The following is a 24,986-nucleotide window of genomic DNA, read 5'->3' as shown; positions in this document are numbered from 1 at the left end:
TACATTCAAGTTGCATATTAAGTTGTATGAATGAGTTGATAGTTAAGCTTTTATGATGAACTGTGTGGTTGTGTTGTGATGATGATTGGACGAATGAGTAGTATAGTTATTACCCTATACTTGTATGGTATTTTATTGAACTCTAGCTTACCCTTCTGTTTCCATGTGGATGAACTGCGATGATCATACCGTGTATGGGAGCAGATCAGGGCTAGGTTGGAGCTGGTTGCTGCGACTGTTGCTAGAAGTGGAACCTTTGTTCCTGGTGTCAGAGTTACCATCTTGGGTGACTATGTGTGAGTGCTTGACCAACACTAGGATAGTATTTTTTTGGATGACTGTATATGCATAGTTCTATATTTTGTATGAAAATTCTTATAACTCCATTCATATGTGTATTCTGTTATCCAGCCTAATACTTTATTTTAGTTCACTAGTTCATTAGTGCGATTCCACTAAGTGTAGGAATCACGGCAGGTCGTTACTGCTGGGTTGCTTAGATTTTTTAGGAATGGTGATGCCATTTGGGTGATAGTTGATAGGCTGTCAAAATGTGCTCACTTTCTACCTATTAACATTAAGGGGTCCTTAGAGAAGTTTATTGAGTTGTATATCAAAGTGATAGTATAGTTGCATGAAGTACCTTCTATCTTAGATCGAGATCCAATGTTCACTTTCAAGTTTTGACAAAGCATATACCAAGCCCTAGGAACGAAGTTGAGAATGAGTTTTACTTATAACCCTTAGACGGGTGGTCAATCTGAGAGGAAAATTCAGTCCTTAGAAGATTTATTGAAAACTTGTGTGTTGGATCATCTAGGGAGTTGAAAAGAGGTGTTGTCATTGGTAGAGTTTACCTACAATAATAGTTTTCATGTTAGTATTGGAATGATTCCTTTTGAAGCTTTCTATTGGAGGAGGTGTATGATAATGTTATTGAATCATTATAAAAAAAATTACTCCCTTGGATTTGTAATATAGGGTATAACCTTGATCATTCTTCTCGAAGACACAAGTCAATTGAATATAAAATTATCACGTAATTGGGAAGGAGATTTTGGATAGCGAAATAGTAATTGAATATTAAGAACGCAAAACAAAAAATTAACTAGAAATTTTAAATGGAAATTGCATTCATTCAAAATTTTGATCTTTGCGATAAATTTTCATGGTTCAAAATATAATCCAAATTCAACCGACCTAAATCAACACGAATGAAATTAAAATGTAGATCTAAATCTATATCTATTAAATTTCATAAAAATGTTAAATGCAATCGCGATCTTACAATTTTCATGAAATTCAAGAATGACGAATGATTGATTTTGGTGATTTAGGTTATTTTAGATCTAGATTTAAATCTAGGTCTAGATATGAAAATAAACTTCAATCTTGGTTCTATATCTAATTAAAGTAAAATTCATAATCATAAAAATGAAAATTAAATCTAAAATGGAGAAGACAAAGAGAATTCGTATGGTAAAAATAGATCAAAAACTTGAGTTTTACCGCAATTCATAGAATCTTGAATCAATTGAATGGGCTCGTCACACATTTCCATCAAGTTGTTGTAGTTCATTCATTTAGAAAATGAGAGAAAATTAGAGTGAGAGAGAGAGGGAAAGAGAGAATTTTTAGAGAAACTTGTAAAAGAAACAATTCTAAAATCTAAAAAATGAGAAAAAAATGTACATAACAAGTCTTACAATATTTATTAATATTTTTACGTCAAATGTTTTATTTAATACAAATTAATTAAAAGTATATCTTCCTCTCACTTCTCTTTTATCAAACAACCTCGACTTTCACTTTATTTTTTAGTCTTATTTTCTTTCCTTCTCTTCTTTTCCTTGTATTTCTTTCTTCTCTACCAAACAATAACTTTAATTTTCCATACTTATGGTATGTTTAGCAAAGGTGATTTAGTAGAAAATGGAAAATAGAAGAATTGTCAAGGAATTAAAAAAAATGCATTTAGAAGAGACGATTTAAGTGGATTTGTGTGAAAATTATGGTGAAATTCATCTAGATTTAATTTCACTCCCTCAAGAATAGATTTTTTTGGAATTTTTCACTGAAATGGACACAAAAAAACTACCCCTATACTATTGTCTAAATACATACATTGTAAAAGATAAAATTATAATTATTTAAATAATATATTTTTACATAAAAATTTAACTATATAAAATATATTTTTAAATATCAATTTTTTTCTTCTATTTCTCACATAATTCTATTCTACCAAATAATTATAAATTTTATACTATTTTATACTTATTTTATATCAAATTAATTTTGATCATTCTCTTTCATTCCTGTCGTCTATTCATGCTTCTCTTTCAAACAAAACATTAAAATACTTTATCCATTATATAAACAATGATATGATGTGTGTCATTATTAGTTAACTTATCCGAACAACAAAAAAAGATCAATGTCCATCTCAACCCAATTTCCTACAAATGACTGTCACTCTCCAACTGCCAATCCAACCTTCGTTATCAATGACTCAAAAGACCAACAAAATCTGAGTTGTTTCAACATTTTAAAATGAGAGTATATATATATATATATATATATATATATATATATATATATATATATATATATATATATATATATATATATATATATATATATATATATATATATATATATATCAGAAAGTTCAAACGACACCGGTGTAACTTTTACTAAGTATTACATCACTCAATAATTTTATATTAAATGTAAATTTTGAAAATCTAACCGTTGGATTGAAAGTTCATATCTCTTAGATCATATATATCAAATTTTATATTAATCTAAGATGATTTGATACTTCATTCTTATAAAACAAAATTGACGTAATATATACATTTCAAAATATACTAAAATATGAACACTTTGATTACCTTCAAGTTGTTGTTCATTTTTAACAAAATTTGACATATATGATCTAAGAGATATGAACTTTCAATCTAACGGTTGAATTTTTAAAATTTACATCTAATATAAAGTTATTGAGCAGTGTAACACTTAGTAAAAGTTACACCGGTGTCGTTTGAACCCTCCTCATATATATATATATATATATATATAATAGCTATTTAATAACTATTGTTTTAATAAATATTTATTACAAGTTTACACATTTATCTTATTTAAAAAAGTAATTTTTAAAAAATAGTATATATATTTAATACCATGATTTTTTAATAAAAAGAAATAAATATTCATAAAAAGATAAAAGAAAAATTCCCAGTTTAAGATCCGACAAGATATCAAGATAAGACTGTACATAAATCCAGAATGGTGAGGTCCTATTCTCACTTTCTAGTCTCTCCTTCCCAAATACTGTTTGTGTGTGCTTATATGATAATTTGACTGCAAATCAAAAGGAGTCATAATAACATAAACCAATACCAAACAAGATAAGATAAAATAAAAGAATGAATAATATATACACTAAATTATCATCGATCACAAATTATAATTTATGCTAAATTTATTAATTTTTATAGTATTAATATTAAAATTATATTATACTAGTGAAAAAACACACTCTATGTCTTATTAATATTGTGAAATGTTACAAAAACGATTATATTTGTATATTTTTAAAAATAATAAATTTTTTATTTAAATTAATTAAGTAAAATTACTGAATTATGTAGTTATCATAATAAATAAAGAATAAAATGTCTTAAAATTTATATACACAAAAATGGTGAATTCCTTTTATATATTATTATAGATTATAATTTAAAAAAAAATTAAAATAAATAAACAATACATTCACCAATGATATAATGTCACCAAATCACAATTTGATTGAAATATAAGGTAAGCTCATTGAAGTTTATAATATTATGTTAAAAATTTATAATAAAATATAATTTTATAAAAATATTATGTATATATATATAATGTATTTACATTATATTTTAATATAATCGTAAATTATGACATATAGTAAGTTTATTAACTTTATAACAATTATTTTAATTAGAACGTCAATGCAAAATATAATTTCTAAAAATAAAAAGATATATATTAATTATGTACTAAAATCCAATTACAAATTGCAAGATTTCTTAATTTTATTATTTTTTATAATAATTATGTCATAATTTTTTACTAAATATAATTTTAAAAGGGAATAATAAAAGTAAAAATAATATATATCAATAATATACTTTTATTTAATCACAAATTATAATATACGGTAACTTTATTGATCTTTGTCAATAACTATTTTAAAAAGTTATACTACTAAATATAAAAAAAAATAAATAATTAATAGATATTATTAATTATTCTTCAAAAGTTATATTTAAAAGTTTACAAAGCATGATAAAGTCTGTTAAAAACCAAATAAAAGAATAATTAACAAATATTATTAATTATTCTCTAAAAGTTTACAAAGCATGATAACTTTTATATATTTAAAAGAATATTTAAAATATATCATGCTTTGTAAGAATAAGCTTATAACAAATTACAAAGCATGATAAAGTTATTAATTTTGACAATATACATTTAAAAGTTATAGTACAAAATATAAATTGTGAGAAATTAATAGTGTAATAAAATTCTAAAGTAAAATAATAAATAAATAAATAAATAAAAGAGTTCTAAGTTCTAAGTTCCAAGTTCCAAGTTCCAAAATCCAAAACCAAACAACCCTTTATTCTCAGAAAGACATTGGACAAAAGGGTGTGTGTTATTATTATCTAAAAGTACTCGTGGCAGTAAAAGGTTGGGATCTGCTTCATGGGTCCACACGAGTGACACGTGCCTCAACTCAGTTCCATGATGAACTCAACACGAAGACTAGAAGTGAAAAACCAGAAACAGAAAAACTGAAACCAGAGAAGAGAAGCCAGCAGAGAAAAAAAAAGAAAGAAACTGCAACAAGGACTCTCTATTTGCTCTTTCCTTCAGTTTCTCTAATTTGGGGGGTTAAAACATATAAAAGGAAAACCCAAATTCCGAGTAAGAAAATTAATACCAAAGTTGAAATTTTTACATCACACCTCATCTTTTCTGCCTTATAAAAGGGTGAGGAACGGTTTCATTTGAAAAACGCACCACACACACACACTCTGTGAAGACCATTCACGTGCCTTTCCTTGTTCTCTTCTCTTCTCTTACGTTTTCTCTTTGTTTCCCAAGAAAAACGTAATTGGGTTTTTCTCATTTTAAGGCCTTCCTCAGGCGGTGGTTGGTGTATTTTTGTGGGGTTGTCTCTATATAAAGGACCCTTACGCTCACTTTTCATCCAAAGTGGTGATTTTTATACCAAAGGTTTTAGTTTTGGGTTGGTGAGAGTAGAATGGAAGGGAATAAGCAAAAGGCTACTTCTTCATCTTTCACTCCTGAGCTCTTTGGGTCTCACCCTTCTTCCTCTTCTGGGATTTTTGGGTCCATTTTTTCTCCTCCATCGTCTAAGGTGTGCCTTTTTCACTTCAACACCGTGTTTCTGCTTTCATCCTATTGCTTTTAGCTGTTGATCAATCCCTTTGCTTTTTTATTTTATTTTATTATTATTATTATTTTTTTTTGTATTTAATTGTTAAATTGATCATTGGTTGTGACCTGCTTAAAAGTCTGAGCCTTTTCTGTTAGGCCATGTATTTCACTAAATTTACTTTCATTCTTGGAATTCAATTTCAATTTGAAGACACAATGAGCATTTACACGTGAATGTTTGAATTTAGCAGTCTGTTGAAGTACTTGCTTGGATCCTTAAATTGGGTTGAATCACTGGCCAAATTCATTTTCATTGCATATCTGAGTCATTCTGAAAATAGTTCTGATTTATTTTTGGATTGGTTTGATTCAATTGTAGGTGCTAGGGAGAGAATCTTTGCGCCCTGAACTGAATGGCAAAATTGCCAATGAAACCTGGACCTCCAAAATTGGTATTCAAGGTATGGTACATGGTTTTAGCCCCTGGTTTTTACAGAGTTGGTATTTATGATTTTTGGTAAATTTTTGAGATACAACTTTGAATAAAAGACACATAATAGATTATTTCCTACTGGCACTATTTTCCATTTTTCTTAACTTTCCTTGTGTCTGAATTATCTGCACCCTTAGTATGTAATGATCTGATTCCGTTGACCAACATCCTAGCCTCCTGACAGCTAATCAGTGTTATTTTTACATTTGGAAAAGATCATAAAGATATCTATTTTTAGTTTTTGTTTTCGACTTTTGTCTCATTGAATTTAACCGGTTAGCATTTTGCATATATGGAATGATATATTCTGTGTATCTAAATCAATAGGACCAATTTTTGAATAGCTTAAGATATAGTTTTTCTTTTCAAAATTTTTTATTTTCCCTATGTTTCAATGCCTTACCCTTTCAATCAATGCAGATCAATTCTCCAAGGGCTATGATAGCAAAGCCAAGGATGCTATGAACAAGGAGATAAGTTCCATCTATCAGAATCAAAGAGTTCAACCATGTCAGCTTAGTTCATCAATTCTTTATGGTGGCCAGGAGATCTATTCTACTCATCAGAATACAGAGAATGAGGGATTTAACTCTTTTGTGAGTGGCGATGCATTTATTATTTATTATTTATTTTGTTTGTTTTTTACGAATATACCCTTGCTAGATGATTATGATTTAGAAACATGCAGATGATTGTGATTAACCTAGATGATCATGATCTCAATAAACCAATCCCTATAAAGAGTTCAAAAGAGAATGAATTATATTCAAGAAAACTGTTATCATTTGAGTATATTCTACTTTATTTGGTTGACAACTATTTTTTAGTATCAAGAATGTCTAACATAAATTTTTGTTCAGAAGTACAAGAATGATGGAGGTGAAAATGATTCAGAAATTGCTTCAAGAGGAGACTGGTGGCAAGGCATGTTATATCATATTCTTGTCTAAATAGATTTGTGGTCTGAAAATTTGCTAATGGATTGTAGTGGTCTGTCACAAATTTCTCATTCTTTTGCTGTTTGTTAACTTTCTATCCACAGGATCTCTCTATTATTAAAGATCATTCTTGCCAACATATGTGCTCCCCAAGGTATGTATTCAAATAGTGTTTCCTTCTTTCTTAAAACTTAGATTGAAAAGTAAGAAGTCTTAGAAAACAGAGATTTTAAAAACTGAGCATGTGTTCAGGATCTTATATATTTCTGAATTCATACATAAAATTATGGGTACATTTGATCAGGTTTCTAGAATTCTAGTCATATTTCCTGTTCAAGCATTGTTTATATAATCAATTGAAAATTGAATGCATAATGCAGGTACATAGCAGGATAGTGTAGCAGTATAGTCCATCTTTTGTTTTATGGAAGAACTATACAGTGGTGAAAAGGGTTGTGAACAACTATTTGCTTTCTCCGGCTTTGACATAATCATGTTATGAATCTATAATCATTTGCGTTTCTTTTCTTTATTCTACTGTAAATGGCATTATGCCTAGTCATCCTATCGCAAAAGTTATATAGGAAGTTTATGCATTATCAGCTACTCTTGTGGCTGAAGCTTTGCAATTATTTACTTTAACGGAAGAAACTCTTTACTTGCTTCATCTCTACCTTTGTGTTTCAGTTATAGTTAACAATATCGACTTTTCATATTGACTTATTTTACATTCGCAAGCGTGCAAGCAATCTAAAATTTCGAAAATAATGGCTAAAAAGCTTTTTGTACTAGTGAAAGCTTATTTCAATATTTAGTCACATGAAACAAGTATCTTTTTAATAGGTCAAGTAAAAAGTGGTTTTCAGATAATTAATGTTATTTGGATTTTACATTCTCCAGAAGTATTTCATTTTATGGTAAAACTACAAAATTGGATATAAATTATTTGCAGTAGTTGGTTTATATTCAAATAATAAGGTATTAGGAATAAAATAAACTCTAAAATCTTGCACATCACCAAAAAAGTTATTTTCTTTGTTGAAATTATTACCAAAGATCATAATCTAAATTACCAAACATACTAATAGAAACACCGACAATTTTTTTCCATAATCAATTACATTATAATCTTAAAAAATAATCCAATAGAAAGGCATTATTTTGCAGTCAAAGAATCACCTTAGTAGTCCTTTTAGCTATCTACCAACCACGCCCACGGTGCTATCAGCATGTTCTCTTTCTCTGTTCAACAAGAATCCTAACAAGCTTTATGGTCTTGTTAGTACCATAATGCTCATCTTTTCTGACTTTGATACACGTTACGACTTTTGGAGAGAACTTGATAACCGAAAGTTGAAACTTGTTCACTCACCATATGGCGAATTCTTTTGCAATCATATTTTACGATTTCACAAATTCATTTACTCAACTTTCAAAATTTTACATTTTGTCATATGCTAGTACTATTGATTCTTGGAACATTATTGGTGCATGATGTATGTAGATGTTATCTACTGAGAATAATCAAAGTGTTCCTTAAAGGGTCAAGTTGGTTGCACATGAAAAGCAAGCAACTCACATTAACTGACATCAACCGAATCATCTCATCACCACACAACACATCCATCAATGTAAACGACTCTCACATGTGCACAAAGCTTATTGCGTGCACGAATCATTCAACCAAAACAATGAGAAAGCATAGATAGGTTCGTGAACCATCTTGGAAGCTAAGAGAGAGTCATGCATGCAGTGGTAACAAAAAAGGTATAACTGATTTCAAAGATTGTGGCCCCAGTAAGCATAATAATACAGAAAACCTGTCCAACACCAAGTTAACCAACTAGTCTATTCAGCTTCTTATCTTAGCTCAAAAAGAAGGGTTTTTGAGTCTCAGCTTATTCCCCATCCAAAATCTGACCCGTCACCTTCACCTATCCTTATCCTTATCCATCAACGTTGGGACAAACAAGGCCTCTTCATTACACTTGGGGGGCTCTTTTGTTTTTTCTCCTTTTTGCTGTGACTTGTGTATGCTAGTTCAAGATTTTATCTCTCTTTCCTTCTTTTTTAATATGATGTTCTTCTTGTTGGTTCTTGGCAAAGAGTCTAAGATACCATCACTACATTTTTAGCTGGCTTAGTTCACTATCCTACACGTCTGCCATGTTTCACTATTCAATTTGACTTTAATGTGAAAAAGTAAAGGTGTACATCAACACTTCATTTTAACTAAATTCCATTTATAAAATAATTTAGTTCGTATAAAAATAAAATGATACTTTCAATTATAATTTCATGTTCATATCAATAATCAAACTTCAATACTTAATTAAAAAATATAAGTGTCGAACTAATATATTTTAAAAATAATTTAAGATAACGATTTTTATACCAAATCACAATTATGACTATATTTATCTGAAATTTCTTGCAATATCAAGAGTTGTAACAAAATTGTGATTGAGACTATAGCCGCAGTTTAAAACTTTGTTTACACATTTCTTCTCTTCCTTTTAGAGGAGTCAATTAATTGACAATAAAGTATAGAGGAAACTGTAGATGTTAATGTATCAAAAGTGTAGAAACATTGAACATTAAAATTGCAAGTTTTATTGAGGAGGGACGTTAGAGCGCTAATAACTATTATTGATCTGAATTTTACAAGGACAATAAAACATAGTTTTGCAGTCACAGTTGCAGTTAACAGCTTTTGTGCCTTGATTCCTCAGTCCCTCCTTGTCTTCAGTACAAGCTTAAGGTAGAAGATAAGCTGCAAAAATCAGCAATATGTTTACTAGTGATGAACTACTTGTTAGAACAAGAAAATAACCATGAAAAAAATAACTCTTTCAAAGCAAGGAAATATATAAATTGGGAAAGTACAGATGTATTTATTATTAGTTTTTAGGACAAAATTTAGATGCCATTTATAGGTGTGTTAAGAAAAAAAATAGGAATCTCACTTTAGTAACATATATAATAAAGATTTTTATTAAAGGTCGTCGATATAAATTACAAAAGTAAAATTCTAATTTTAATTAGAGAATAACATTAAAAATATTTATAAAATTACATCAAGTTGTATAAATTAATGATAGATAGTAAACTTTTATGAAATACTTTTTACTGATGTATTTATTTATTTATTTTTTAATTTCAGTGAGTAAAGTTTTGTTAATTGGGTATAAATCTGTTCTATTTTGGAGAAGATTGTACAGTTAACGACATTGAGTACATGTCTTTTTGTTTGTCGACAGCATGTATGAGTATAATGTTTGACCAATATCTCTTTGTACTTCATACAAAACAAATATGAATGAAAATATAGAGAACAATATGGTTATTGTGCAGTAAAAACAAAACTAGTACTGCTCTCTCTTCCTTTTCATACCTTTCTCAATGTTATGGTTCTGTTCATGGTTTTTATGGTACAGCATGTGTTCATTTAACAGATACATCCTCTTTACTTCACACTTCTATTCATTTAAGAGGAATCAAATCCAAACAAAATAGTTGTACAGCAAATTTGAATTAACTTCCCCATAAACACTTGCAAGATTAAAAAAATAAGAAGAAAAAATAGAATAACTTTATTCAAAATCTAAACATAACTTGAGTTAATTTGCCAAAATTCTCTCATATCATTTTAACTTATATGTAAGTTAATTTTAAATTATGGAGAAACTTACGTCCACACTTGTAACCAACAGGGCGATTAGCAAGGTTGCATCGTTTTGGGATTGTTATGGCAACTTTAGGGTCTGCTCCAGACAATTTGGCTGTGTTGGAGAGCATAACAGCACACAGACAACTAGGATTCTTGCCAAGTTTCTGTATCTGAGCACAGCAACTCTGAGAAACTTGAGCATTTTCATCTTGTGCTGCAGAGGCACAAGGAGCCAGCTTCAGTGCTTCATTATCTGGTGTAGTAGATTTCCCACATTCCCCTGCACCCTCAATCTCTGAAATACTCACAAACACTAGAACACCAACAATGCAAAAAACCTTAATGTAAGTGTAACCCTCCATTTTTCTCAATCAGTGTGACACCACCCTGCCTCTTGTGATGCCATTTTATAGCACAACAAAAGTGCTTGGTCCAGTCACCCATCTAGGATTAATGGAGCTTGCACTAGGACAAAAGGTGAGTTTATTCTTGCACCACTTTGGTTTTAAAAACTGATCCAAGTCTTGATACATTATTATGGTTGCTTTTCTTGTCCAAACATGGTAGGTGGTATATTTGCTAAGAAATACCGTTTTGTTATTTATGCTTCTAGATTGCGGTGCCATTACTCACATTCCAACAATGTATCATGTCATCTTGCTACCTCTTTAAAAAAAACAGAATCTTAATTTAATAATTGTAAGGTCTGTCTTGAAATATGTCTATTGATATTTTTAAGATCCATTCATATTTATATTAAAATAATATTTGATTAGTAAAAGATAAGTCTTTTGAACATAAATCAGTTTTTGATAGTTAACTTTCAGACACCATGTGAATCAAGTCTATAGATATAAAAAATTCTCACTATATCTTATTCATTTCTAATTTATTATTTGAAAACTAAAATTACGGATTTTCTAAGACCTAAATTCATCCAAATTAATGTATTAGTTAAATCAAATTTGTGTTCATAATTATAATTGTATTTTTAAGACTGAATTGATGCTTTTAAATGTGTTTTTATTTTTATTTTTATAGGCTAAAAACTCTATTTTATCTCATTTTATTTGTCGATTTCAAATGGTTATCTTTAGTTTAATTTTATTTTTTTTACTTCCATATCTTAAAGTATCTCCTTTAGACTAGTTTAGTAATTCCATAAATATTTTGTACTAATGGTCTTAATTTTAATTAACCTGGCTAAAAAGCATCATATTATATGACATTTTTCATGTTTTGTGACGTGTTACCAAGTTATCAAGTGATTGTGGTAAATTAACCAAAAAAATCAATTTAGTGTAAGAGAAGCACTTTTAGAGACCAAAGTTAACTTTTAAACTTAAGAGAGCAAAGAAAAAAAAAAGGTAAAAATATATTTTAGTCATTGTGATTTTAACATACTTATGATTTAGTCATATGTTTACATTTCATGTGATTTTGTTGTATTCCTGGTACTGGATACTGTAAATTCATCAATGCAGGTTTGTCAACCGTAGTTCAACACTAATTCAACCAAATGTGAACATAACTATGTTCCTTTACGGCAAGAGCGACAGCTATAAATTCAACAACACTGAACTGGAACCAATATAAAATTCACTACATCCATAGTTTATAATTAAATATCACATCTTAATAATCAATAACCATAATTAGCATTGTATCAATATTTTATTCACTCTTCCATTATCTTTAAACCACGCTATTAGTTAGGCCTCAACAACATTAGCACACTCTTCTTTGATGCTCAACTATAAAGGGTAGATTTAATTAATCATCCATTCAGGTCTAAGTAACACAATATCATTACGTAACTATAATCTTAATTAATCACTGTATAACATGTATTTAAAATTTAAAATTTATAAAAATATTAATATTACTTAATTTCATGTTATGGAAAAACTAATTAGGTATCAGATGATTCAAAAATCACCTAATAATTTCTTCTAATACATCAAAACTAAAAGCAACTCATTTCAACCTTGTCATAAAATAAGTTTTCACACACATGTATACACTTACTAGTTGTCGAATCATTTTGACCAAAGCAAATTACTTTATCATATTTTTAAATATATTTCCATTTTTAATTCTCCATATCATTCACATTGAACCAAGAGCTAATTAGCATATAGAATACTCCATCGAGTATCGAATATAAACAAAAAATAAATAAAGCTGATTTTGGTTTTATATAAGAAAGTTTTAATTAATTGTATAATTTAATAGTATATCTTCAAATATCCTTTATTTAATTAAAGTTTTATTTCTAGTGACTCATTTTCTTTTTCAATATCAAGTTTTAATAAAGGACAGTTCAAGAAAAAATTAAATAAAATTAATACAATTAAATGATGTTAATTAATTTAATGATTATATTTTTTTTTCTTATATACGAAACAGGAGGGAATACCAAATTAGAAGCGCTTCGTTATAATAACAAGCACATAGTTTTAATCGAAAGTTTTATCTTTATACCTGACACTACTCATTTTTTTTAATTTGTTTTTTACATAAAAAAAAAAGAAGCTTTCAAATCAGCCTCTAGCTTGAAATTGTTTATCAATATTAATATTCAGGCTCTATCTATGAATTCTCCACTTTGGTCCTTATGTGATGGTAGGGACAAAATTGAGAACAACATTATAAATGGAGACTCATGAAAAGTGAATACTGTTGTCATATACTATAGAGTGCAAATGAATATCATGTATATTTAAGGACCAAAAGTTCGAAATAACTAAATAATGTACTCTAAATTCATAATCCTTTTATCAACATTTTAGTGTATATTCATATATCAATTTAAAACACACAATTAAACCATAACCGCATTAACATCTCAATAGGACTATAGGCACGACTAATGTTGCTACTGCATTAATCTGTGATTGCAAACCAAATCAACCACAATTTCCTTACAACGTAAAGTTGCAACTTAAAACCATGTTTTCTACGTCTTTGATATACACAAAGACTTGAAAAAAAGTTAATTGAAATACATTAACAATGTAAAGAATTTCTATGCTGTCAACCAATGGACTATCATATTATTAAAAATTATTAACTTCTAAGTAATTACCTTAAAAATCATACTTAAAATGCCATCTAATTAGTTGACGATATAATTTTTTTTTTCTCACATTATCAATGTATTAAAACTAACTGGTCAATTGAAATCCTTTCACTCTAGCCACGCCCGGTCTAGTACTTTGAGCTTATCATCTTCTTCTGTGCAATCACTGGACTCAATATCTGCTTCAATTGCTGGCACTTCATCAAATGTTTTCAGTGTTGGAACAAATTTCTCCATTGGACGGAAGCCATAGTCCCTCTCTTTTCTGTCAATGCTACCAAACTCATTCAAAATTTTATTAACCCCTACCCCTCTATGGGGAAACTTGAATGGTGATTTTGCACCCTTTGAAGGGCTAATACCTTGTGCAGGAGAAAAGCTTGGTGTGCCAAAAGATGATGATTTATATGGAGTAGTGCTTTGGCCAGGCATTGAGTAAGGAACTGAAATGCTCTTTTGAGCAATTACACCAACTTTTGGCAGAGGTTGATCAGAATGTTTTGTTAAGTCATCCACATAGAGCACATCATCAATGCGTGCAACAATGTTAGATGCCAAACTCTCTAGTACTCGTGAGTAGCTCTCCAGAATGGACTTCCCAACATCCTAGCAAAAAGAACAAGTTTGAAGTGCTGAGATAAAAAAAATTTCAACACAAAGCAGATATAAAGAGGCTAAGACAAATTTTTGGTACTTGAAATCTTGACCCTTTTTATTTTTAGTCTTAAAAGTTACAAAATCTTGTGCTTTTGATCCTTATTGAAGGATTGTTGAGCAAGGTTTTAAAATGTGGTCCATAACTACAATTGTGATTCCAAAATTAAGGGTTTTTTAGTCTTTATAACCACAACTGAAGCTGCATCAGTCACATTTGTCAATAATTTTCTATAATGTTAAGAATTGCAATAAAACTATGATTGTGACTGTAACCACAATTTAAAACTTTGTTGTTGAGGACTGACAAAACAATGTTTTTATTAAATGTAGGAACTAGGAAAAACTAGCAAAAGCATATTTAAGTCACAAAAAGGCTTCAAGATTGAGCATGATAAATAATTAGATACTAACCTTGTTGCATTGGATTTTGCTCATATCTAAGGCTGTTTGAGGGAGACCAGGGAAACGCTGCTTCAAGGAGAGCAGAAGGCTTTCTGATCTTTCTGCAAGAGTTTCACTTTTGTCTCCCTCAACAATCAGTTCCCTGAGCATTTCCCAAGAAGATTTTGAACCTGATCTCGTAGTGCGACCTGGAGGCCTTGAGTTGGTCTTTTTATGCCAAATATAAATGGAAGCCTCTACTCTGTTGGCAATCTCTATGGCTTGATGTTCAGATGATAAGTCAAGGCATGCCAGCAAACATTCTGGAGAAAAATTGTCTGATGTAATATATCTATAAATCACATCCCCCAAGCTGGCTCTTGCAGTCTGAAAGAAGGGTTGGAGCAGAAATTTTATTAGGGAGTTTGGAACAACTTATGCAAAGCTCATTTGGATTTATGAAAGTGACTAATGAACTTTTTATAAAGGACACAACTTACATATAGTATCATAGGTATTGTTGGTACTATTCTCTTATTAGAATTGGGGTTTTATTTTAGTAATATGCCTTTATATATAATATAGACCTCAATAATATACATTTATGCATATTATTAAAATGAAACTTCAATTTTGATTAGATAGCAGCACCAACAATACCTATGATACTCCTACCATAATAAGTTTTTTTAGCTTATTTCAATAAGTTTCATGAATCATGATTAACATTATGATATACGGTCTCACATCACATGATAAAAGGAGCTTAATCAAATTGTTTAAGCAAATGCACATATGACATTAGTATCTCATGATGTTTGAAAAACAGGAAATGAACATTGATATTATACCTTTGGAAGAGATTCCAAGTAAGTATCAGGAATCTCCATCTCAGCTAAAGAAGTGCTGTTAATGGCCATTGCAGCTTTCAATATCTGGTTTGCGCAATCCCTCTTGTGCTGCAACTGCTTTCTTGAATTTTCATGGAGACCACAAGGAGGGACTTGAGGCACAGGAAGCCACCATTTCTCCTCTAGCCGCTGAAGCGCTTGGCGAAAAGAAGATGAACCATCTGCATCCGGGGCCAGAACCCCTTGGTCCACATACCTGAACTCTGGCTTCACAAAACTATCTAGTATTTCCTATGGAAAAAGAGAAAATGTTTAGAATGTACCATTTCTTGAAAATGGATTAATTTGCACTGAATGCTGTAGAGTCTTACAAGAAGCATGTTATCCAATTTTCGCAGAGCTGGCAGATTGACATAAAGATCTGAGCGAGGCCTACAAGTCATGACCTGATTCACATGTGAAAATAAACAGTAGTAAACATCAAGACCTATGTATATATCCCTTATTTGGTAGAAAGGTTAATCAATAATAAAAAATAAAAAAAAAACAGCATGGATGTTAGATCTTTTCTGCTGCATTACTCTATGATCTTATATTATATATATACTGCAAGAGGCAGGCCCTGCAGATTTTGCATTGTGCATGCGATGCATGAGCATGTTTGTCTCACAGTTAAACATGGATTATGGATCACATTTTTAACACATACTTGTTAATTATCATGATCGAGTACTTTACTCAGCTACATCGTATCAATTTGCATTGTAAGCTTTATGCTTTTCTTTTCAAAACAGGCGTATCAGCTAGAATAAATTACTAGAAAGCTTTCGATTTCAATATACAGTCCTTAAATTTCATGATTATATCCATTATGACATTACAATATTAATCTAATGACCGTCGAAAAATTCAGGCATTCATAATTCACAAATCATGGGGAAAATTGAAGGAGGGCTTTTTTTTTTCTTTTTTCTCTGACATCTTGTATTTTAAATGCTGAAGGGAAAAAGAAGCACATATTTATAGCCAAAACATACATCAAACAACTAAATAAGTCCACATCAAAATTGTTTCTGAAGTTCATTTGTACCTCAAGCTTGCTTCCATCAGGAAATGTTTGGCATGTAGGCTTCAATTCAACAATATGATCACTGACACAAAGAAGCCATTCCATCTCTCTTCGCCACATTGCTTTCTTCTCTGGTGACAAAGGCTCCAATCTCCAAAGTTGCCCAAAGATGGTGGCTACAGATTCAGAAAATGTTTAGATAACAATCAGAACTTCAGGTTCGAGCACGAATTCGAATTGCAGTAATTAAAATTCACCACAACAAACATGCAACAAGAAACTGTTTCATGGGCACATACCACATAGATTAGTGATGGCATTGGATATAGCCAAGGCTGTAGCGACTCCATTTCCAGAACCTGACATATCTTCTCCAAGTAACAATTTTGCGAACCTCTCCTTCATCATCTCAATCTCTAACTCTGAGAACCAAAATCATATTAGGAAACCTAGTCATACTATATCAGCCAGAAGTACTAATTGAATAAATTTCTCCAAAAACATTTCCAAGAGAAGAAAGAAAGAAAAAATTAAATTAAATTCTCCATAAATTAAAATTACCTTATACATAAATTAAAAAAAAAATACATATTGGAGAAAACGGACTATGTACAAAAACATATTGAATTTAAATACCTGGCATTGGTAACACTGACACTTGCTCCTCAAAATTCTCATTACACAAGTCTTTTTTCTCAGATTCTTCACTTCCACGTGGAGTGGTACAATTAGATGCATAGATTTCCTGAACCGGCCACCCCATTGAAGTTGATGAAGCCGAATCTTCAGCACTACCTTGACTCTGACCATCAAGTTCTGTCATCTCAGATGACAGAAACTCAGAGCTGGAACTGCTCCCTCGACCCTTCTCTTTCATCAAATCAGCAAAACTCTTATCATTGCCGCCATTTTCCCACTCTTTGTTGCCTTCAAATCCTTCATTCTTCTCAACCAAAGCCACACCTTCCATTGCTGCTAGTGCTTTCCCTTCTAGAAAACAGTGATGTTTGCTACCATGCCAACGAGCAGAATCAGATTATCAGAATCCTTCTCATGCAACAAGACCCTTTTGAAAGTCGTGAAAAGTTTGAGGCTCAAAATGGAAAATGGATTGGATTAAAGGGCATGGTAAAGCACATTGGTTCAGCTACTGATAGTGTTGTTTGTTGTTGAGTTTGTGCTCCTTGTTGGGTGAAAGAACCTTTCATAAGTTGTCAACAATGTTTGATAATGAAGGGTAGATAGATACATTGATGGACCATTTTGTGGATATGTCTCATCGCTTACTTATACGTGAAGAATGAAAGTGAAGTCAATCATGATTAGTACGCTCAAGGCACGTGAATATGAAATATACATGAGAGAAAAACTCATTAATTCTTCACTTCATTTTAATATACAACGCTCTCCTTATAGGGCAATTTCAATCTATCTAAATAATGAAAGTGGTTATGATGAAATTATTATATATATTTGGAGTGAAGTTTTGGAAGAGACAAGTTTTTTAATTTTAAATTAAGAATATAATATTTATAAAGATGACTAAAAGATAAGGTATTAAATTTATGTTAATTTGATCACTAGGTTAACCTAGTGATTAGGAGGGGAGGGGGAACAGTTAGAAGTATGATGACCTAGGTTTAATTTTTATTGCGACTATTTTTGTAATGTTTTCTATCTTTACAAAAAAAAATTATGTTAATTTATCATTTTATTTAATTTTAAAAATTATAAAATATTTATTCATGAGAAATATATATATATATATTGCTAAGAAGCTACATTTTCAAACATAACACATAATTATTTGAGAATTTCTGTCTTGGAAGTCCATGTGAATTTGACGATACCAATTATTGTAGCACGTCAAGGTCGTGTCTCCGGTTTGTTATCCCTCCGCTCCGGTGTGTCCATTCACTCAATAAAGTCACATGCACTTCTTTTAGATCAATGGTGAATTAATGTAGCTAGAGACAAATGAAGTGAAACGCCATGAAGGGTAAGAGATTGAAGGTTGTATAAATGTGAAGAAATCTGAGAGTAACATTAATTGTTCTGCTGTAAAAGAATCAAATTCAAAAGGCTAGTAGGAAATAGTAGAGGTCTCAAACATGATTCGGTATGATGGGCTCATTGGGTCCGTTGGATTATGTCATACCACATTTTCACCATGTGACAGCTCTAGGGAATGGTTTTTATTTCTCATGTCTCCAAGCAAGCAGAGTAAGAATTGAATTTCAGGATTGAGGTTCTGTAGGCTCTTATGGGCCACTGTGTTGATGGTAACAAGAGATGTCTTATAAAGGGATGTTTCTGTCTCCAAGTGCCTTACATCACATGGGGAGTCCCAAGAATCACAAAGTAATTAGGCTTTTCCACAAAAGAATTTTTCCAAAAATAGGGTCTTTATTTTTAAAGGAATAAATCATCAAATTGTCAATAGGGTACATTTGGTGTGCATAGGGCCTATAGTGTTACTTTACTTTTGTTCCTTTGTTTCCCTTTGTATGGTTTGTCTAGGGTTTATAAAGTCCTTTTGATCTTTTGAATGCCCAATATTTGACCATGGAATAAACGTTATCATGTTACATTATTTTTTTTCCTACCACGAATATTTTCCGATTTATCAAGACTATAATTGGGAAGTCATTTGTGTCAAGAAAATGAAAAAAATCCACTTTTTCATGGACAAACACAAAATAGTCTTTTAGAACTTTTGTTTCAATATTAGTTTGAGTGGTTCAAAACTTCATCTCAAACATGCTAAATCATAAATTTTTTCGCTCACATTATTACAATTATCATTGATCAGAAGGATTTTCACACGTAAAAGATGTAAAATACAAAATTTCTCACTAAATAAATCATTCCTACAATTTTTAAACAGTGTCTAACTAGTATTCCAATAACATCCATCATTTTTTAGTTACATTCACTGTTTCTTGTAAAAGATTTAATTTAAAGAAATCCCTACAGAAAATGACTTGAGTAATTTGTATGAGGTGCTAATTTCAATGATAATGTTATCATTATATAAAAATAAATAAATTGAAATAAAAAAAACCATTCAATCAGACATAATCAAGGGCATAAGAAAAAAAAAATCATTTTGGAATCATATGGAAAAGGACATAGCTTTAAGATAAGCAAGTTGCAGTTGAGATCTGATAAATAATCCATAATAACATAATTTCTGACTTACCTTAGAAGGCTTTGTCTAGTCCCAAAACTGACACAAATTTCTCCTTAGATCATAATGCCGGTTGGTCCAACAGAATTTGCAGAGCCCAAAAGTTTCTACCAAAGGCCAATACAACAACTGGGTTGGTGTGTGTGGATTAAAATTTTGAGATACTTGAGAGAGAAATAGAAAATTTGAACCTAAAAATGATTTATTTCTTGTTTCTCCATTTACTGGTTTTGTTTTCTTTGTTTATGGTAATTTTCAAAATGAAGTGTTTAATGTTAGGATAGTGTTTCTTTTAATTCGCACTGGCTCCAGTTGATGTTTCGAATGAAAAGAGTTAAAAGTTGACTTGAGGATGCTCATTTATTGCCCCATTTGAAAAATAATTTAATTTTTTTCCCTGTTCTATTAAATGTGTAACTTGACAAGTATTAATACAATTAATAATCTTTTTGTTACATAAAGACTGAATTTTAAAGATTCTACCCACATATTAATAACTACAATAAATATATACTAAAAGAAATGACATAGAAAAATATTATTATAAATATAATATATATATAGGTATAAATATATTTAACATATATTTACGTACAATTTTTATTGTTAATTTTGAATTAGGTATAATAACATATTTTGCAAGTATAACCTATACCTATATTTTTTAGTATATCAATATATATTGTATCTATAATTTAAGTAAAAATAATTTTTAATAACAAGTATGTGTTATTACATGACAAATTTTTTGTAGTGATATATTTTTTTATGCAATTTTATTAAAATAATATATTTTATTAATAAAAGCATTACTTTTAAGTGATAGTTGAATAATTTATAAAAGAAAAGTTACAAAAAATAAGTATTTTTTAAATGTTAAGACTGAGTTGATCATAAACGAAAAGAATATTTAATAGTGTTAAACGAGTGAGTATTAAAAATTAATGGTAGGATTAATTTTTACATTTCTCTTTTTTAAAATTTGAATTGGATTTCATGTCCATGAATATAATTTAATTTTTATAATATTTGTGAAAAGATATTTTATGATATTATTTTTATTGGTGTAAAAATAATAGTATTATTGATTTTTTTTATAATTATTATAATAATAATTGATGTGTTGTTTTTTTTTAGATTTTGTACAATCCTATCAAAAAAAGATTTGTATCATGAGAATTTTTTCATATAAAAAATATTTGTTGTCTTTATAAAAAAATATTATTACTATTATATCTTTTTCCTTTGTCTTTTTAATATATATGGTCAGAATTGAATATGAATATTTGTTATCATATTTAAAGAATTCAACTTCTACCAGTACTATGTTGAATATGATGAATCTTGTGGTATTTTTGTTATTATTTAAAAGTTATAATAATTTTTATTATTTATAATTATTATTTATTAGTTATAATATATATAGTCTTGTTTTTCTTTAATTTTATATTTTATTTGTATTTTTATATTAACTTCATTATTACTTTCATTATTTTTAATTATTACATTTTTATATTTTATCTTATATTTAATTAGTGTTGATTATATATATATATATATATATATATATATATATATATTTTTTTTTTTTTAGTTTACTTTTTTACTTTAATTTGATGTGATGAAATGCAAGTGCGATAAAAGGGTGAACAAGATTTAATAGAATTAAAGTAGATGTAATCAAAATCAATGTACTCTCTAACATAGTGATAATTGTCAAATAGTATATAAATTTTATTCCATTTAGATAATTATTAGATATATCTTATACTTGAAAATCTTGTTTTTACTCACAAAATATTTAGTCAAGAGTGATCAGTTTTATTTTAGGATATAGTTATTAATATAAGGTATTTTTAATATTTTTCTTTGTTGAGATATGACATGGGGAGAAAAATATTCAAAAGTTATAAGTCTCAAATGAAAACCATCACACTCCAAGATCAACTAGATGGGCTCTAAGCAATACAAAATAGCTTAGATTGTCCAACAGCTCACTTTGAGTGAACTGAGCCAGAGACTACACCTAGGAGATCAAATTAGCTCATTTGAGTGAGTAAGATGCTCACTCTAAGTGACCAAAGCCTAGCTTGAAATGAACCAAGTCAGAAAACACCTCTTGGAAGATGGAGATTGCTCGCTTAAGCATGCAAGTTACTTGCTTTGAGTGAGCAAAATTTACTCAGAGCAACCACAAGAACACTCTGAGCGAGTTAGGTTAGAGGCACCCTTGGAGGATCAAACAAGTTTGTTGAGAGGGAGCTACATGGGTGCTTTGAGTGAGTGGACACAAACAAAAAGCCCATTAAAAATGTTATAAAATAAGGTCTATAGGAAGTCTCTATATCATACTTTCTACGAGCATAATTTTAGAGAGATTAGAGAGAGTTCTTATGAGGTCATTCTTGTCATCACGGATCGCTCAAAGATCCTTCCTTTCATGTGTAATGCTTAGTCATGAATGGTTAAGTCTCTATTATTGAAAATTGATGTAGTTGTTGCACTCATGTAATCTTCCCTATTCTCATTCAGTACATTATTTTTATTTAGTTTATCACTTTTACTTTATACTTGATACTTGTTTTGGCCAAAACATGATTTTATAATTTTAACTAGAGTTGGTTAACCCTTTTAGACTTATGACATAAGTATAACGTTGATAACACTTATTCCTAGGAATAGGGTAAACCTTATCAGTCAATTTTTAGGTAAACCTTATCAGTCAATTTTTAGGTTCCTGGCCTTAACACGAGTTACTTAACAAAAACTACCAAAGGAATTGAGATATTCCTTAAACAACCCTGAGTTTCTCACCTAGCGAATTAAGATGTAAATATATTTGAGGGATATTGAATTAATTGTATACTTTTTATTATTAAATAAAAATTGGGAAGGATTTACAAGGGGAAGGTTAGTGAAATCAATCTCTGACTATTTTTATTATTATCTAAATTCAAATTCTTTATTGCTTTTTCACATGCTATTTATGGTTATCATTCTATAAATTTTTATATTTCATGTTAAAAACTTTTAATTTATTTAATCCATCTATTTAGTAATAAAATTAAATTAAACAATTATAACTCAAATCCATGTGGATTCAATAACTTAGATTTTTGTCTAATTTACTACCTACTACAATACGAGTAGTCCTCTTCATTAAAGGTTGGAGGCCTTGTGAGAGAGACTCCTTCTAATATGTACTATCCTTTACTACTTCCCATAGTGGATCTTTTTCCCTTTGGCCTGATTGGATGCTCAACCTCGCCAAAGGCTAAGCTTTGATACTAAACTGTGAAGAAAAGATAAATATTGGAAGGGGGTTGAATAGTGTGTATAAAAAATTTGCATCTTTTTGTGTAGTAAAGTAGTAATGCTAGTCAAATGGAGCGCAAAAAGAAATTAAACGAAGCATTAGGTATTTTTATGTTGGCTCGTCTCAACCATTAAGATTACATCCAATTTTCAATCTAACTAAATTGAGTTATATTATTTTTCAACAAAGATACAAGTATTTTTTCAACAAGGCACTTTTAGCTCAATCTTAAGTATTCTTTGACCTGCCTCTTCAAATAACCACCCAAGTATTCTTTTGACAAAAAGCCTCTCCAGGCTTAGCAACCAAGTATTCTTTTATAGTTAAGTCTTTTCAGGCTCAAAACAAGTATTCTTTTATAGATAAGTCTCTCTAGGCTTAACCTTATAATAATGGCTATGAAGGTTACCTAAATATTGTGTTCGTCTCACTTAAACGTTATACAATCAATATAGAGTAGTAAGATTTTACAAGAAAGAATAAGGATTATACGTAAGTATAATTTATAGTGTACATTTCTATACAAGTCTCTTTTGTATGTTATGTCTCTTGTTATTTTCTTATGTTTCTTGAGTTTCGAATATTCTTATATAGTAGGTCGGAAAAGATGACTATTACAATACTTTGAGTTCAATTCACAAGTTTGTTTTGTCTATCTTTATCGTCTTTTCTTGCAATGATAGTTAATCATTAACTCATTTAATGCAAGCATTAAATGCATTTTACAAAAAAGTGACCTCTTATGTGATCAAGGAAGCTACTTATCATCTTTTCATACTAAACGAAGTTCGTAGAAGCAATGTCAATGCAGTGCAACTACAACAATGATTTTATATGTTTTTCTCCATGATTTCAGGGATCTTCGTCCATGGTCCTGACAAAAAACATGATCCTTTCTCTTTAATAGATTTATGAGTTTTGAGATGGCTTTCTAGTTTAATATGTTAAGGAATGAAACATTCAAAACAAATTTTATCATCAATCTCAATAAATAATGAACATTTAATATATATGAGATAAACTATATACTTTATTTGATTTACATCATCTTACAGATGATCTGTGTTTTATGCTTCATATGATCAACATTTTCAAAGATATTTTTGAAGCGTTAAGACATTTTATTTTATAAAATCATTTTATTTGTTTACATTAAAATTCTAAATCTTGAGGAATCCAAGATCGTGTTTTAACTTAATAGAAACCTTTCACAATTGAAATGACTAAGCATAAGTCTAAGAGAGAGTGAACTAGTATAAAACCTTTATGCTTTTATAAAGTAAATCAATTCATTTTTTTCAAACAGATAATATTTTTTTAAAAGATTGAATTGGTTTAGTGTAATTTAATTATTCATTTTATATTTATTTATAGATCAATTTTATATATATAAAAAAAGTTGAATCAAACAAATTCACTATGTAAAAATAAGTTGCTTAACTAAATTATATTTTACAAAATAGATCGATTTAGTTTTTTTTTCCCTCTTGATATACATCAACTTTTATATTTTGAGTCAGATCAATTTTGAATAAGTTTACATTGGTTTAGATTTTCTGAACAATCTAATGAATATTGTATATTGAGTAGTGTCTAAGTCATTCTTATAATAAAACCCTTCAAAATATATATATATATATATATATATATATATATATATATATATATATATATATATATATATATATATATATATATATATATATATATATATATATATATATATATATATATATATATATAAAATGGATCTTATCATACTCCCTCAAATAAGGTAAAATGCGGTGGTCCAATAAGTAATAGTGCTCTATTTTAAAATTTGTTAGAGGTTTCTTTGTCCATCTTGGCGCACACAAATACACACATATACCTCATTTTAAAC

General features: G+C 29.4%; 4 protein-coding genes and 1 long non-coding RNA gene across 5 annotated transcripts in view; 3 read left to right on the top strand and 2 right to left on the bottom strand.

The window, feature by feature from the left end:
• LOC145955564 (uncharacterized) overlaps positions 1-24,986 on the top strand; it is an 82,883-nt gene that overhangs the window by 3,095 nt on the left and 54,802 nt on the right. The gene's annotated exons all lie outside the window — the stretch shown is intronic.
• LOC109807734 (uncharacterized) lies at positions 4,875-7,555 on the top strand. Its single transcript, XM_020370331.3, has 6 exons — positions 4,875-5,437; positions 5,837-5,918; positions 6,371-6,546; positions 6,811-6,874; positions 6,993-7,042; positions 7,269-7,555. The coding sequence occupies exons 1-5, from the start codon at positions 5,321-5,323 to the stop codon at positions 7,007-7,009; spliced, it is 456 nt and encodes a 151-aa protein (XP_020225920.1). The 5' UTR covers positions 4,875-5,320; the 3' UTR covers positions 7,010-7,042; positions 7,269-7,555.
• Positions 9,479-10,953, bottom strand: LOC109807735 (uncharacterized). The gene is made up of 2 exons (XM_020370333.3): positions 10,581-10,953; positions 9,479-9,661 (listed from the first exon to the last, which is right to left on the bottom strand). Exons 1-2 carry the CDS (start codon positions 10,918-10,920, stop codon positions 9,645-9,647), a joined length of 357 nt encoding a protein of 118 aa, XP_020225922.1. The 5' UTR covers positions 10,921-10,953; the 3' UTR covers positions 9,479-9,644.
• Positions 13,417-17,860, bottom strand: LOC109809858 (rop guanine nucleotide exchange factor 7). The gene is made up of 7 exons (XM_020373264.3): positions 17,235-17,860; positions 16,898-17,020; positions 16,620-16,774; positions 15,901-15,975; positions 15,530-15,820; positions 14,709-15,065; positions 13,417-14,246 (listed from the first exon to the last, which is right to left on the bottom strand). The coding sequence occupies exons 1-7, from the start codon at positions 17,566-17,568 to the stop codon at positions 13,749-13,751; spliced, it is 1,833 nt and encodes a 610-aa protein (XP_020228853.1). The 5' UTR covers positions 17,569-17,860; the 3' UTR covers positions 13,417-13,748.
• Positions 14,212-17,183, top strand: LOC145955563 (uncharacterized). The gene is made up of 2 exons (XR_014432204.1): positions 14,212-14,330; positions 15,508-17,183. It is a non-coding gene; the product is annotated as an uncharacterized LOC145955563 (long non-coding RNA).

Source organism: Cajanus cajan, chromosome 3 (assembly GCF_000230855.2).
Source record: "Cajanus cajan strain Asha chromosome 3, NIPB_CcT2T_4, whole genome shotgun sequence".
Classification (NCBI taxonomy): Eukaryota; Viridiplantae; Streptophyta; class Magnoliopsida; order Fabales; family Fabaceae; genus Cajanus; species Cajanus cajan.
This window is presented reverse-complemented; position numbering and strand designations above follow the sequence as displayed.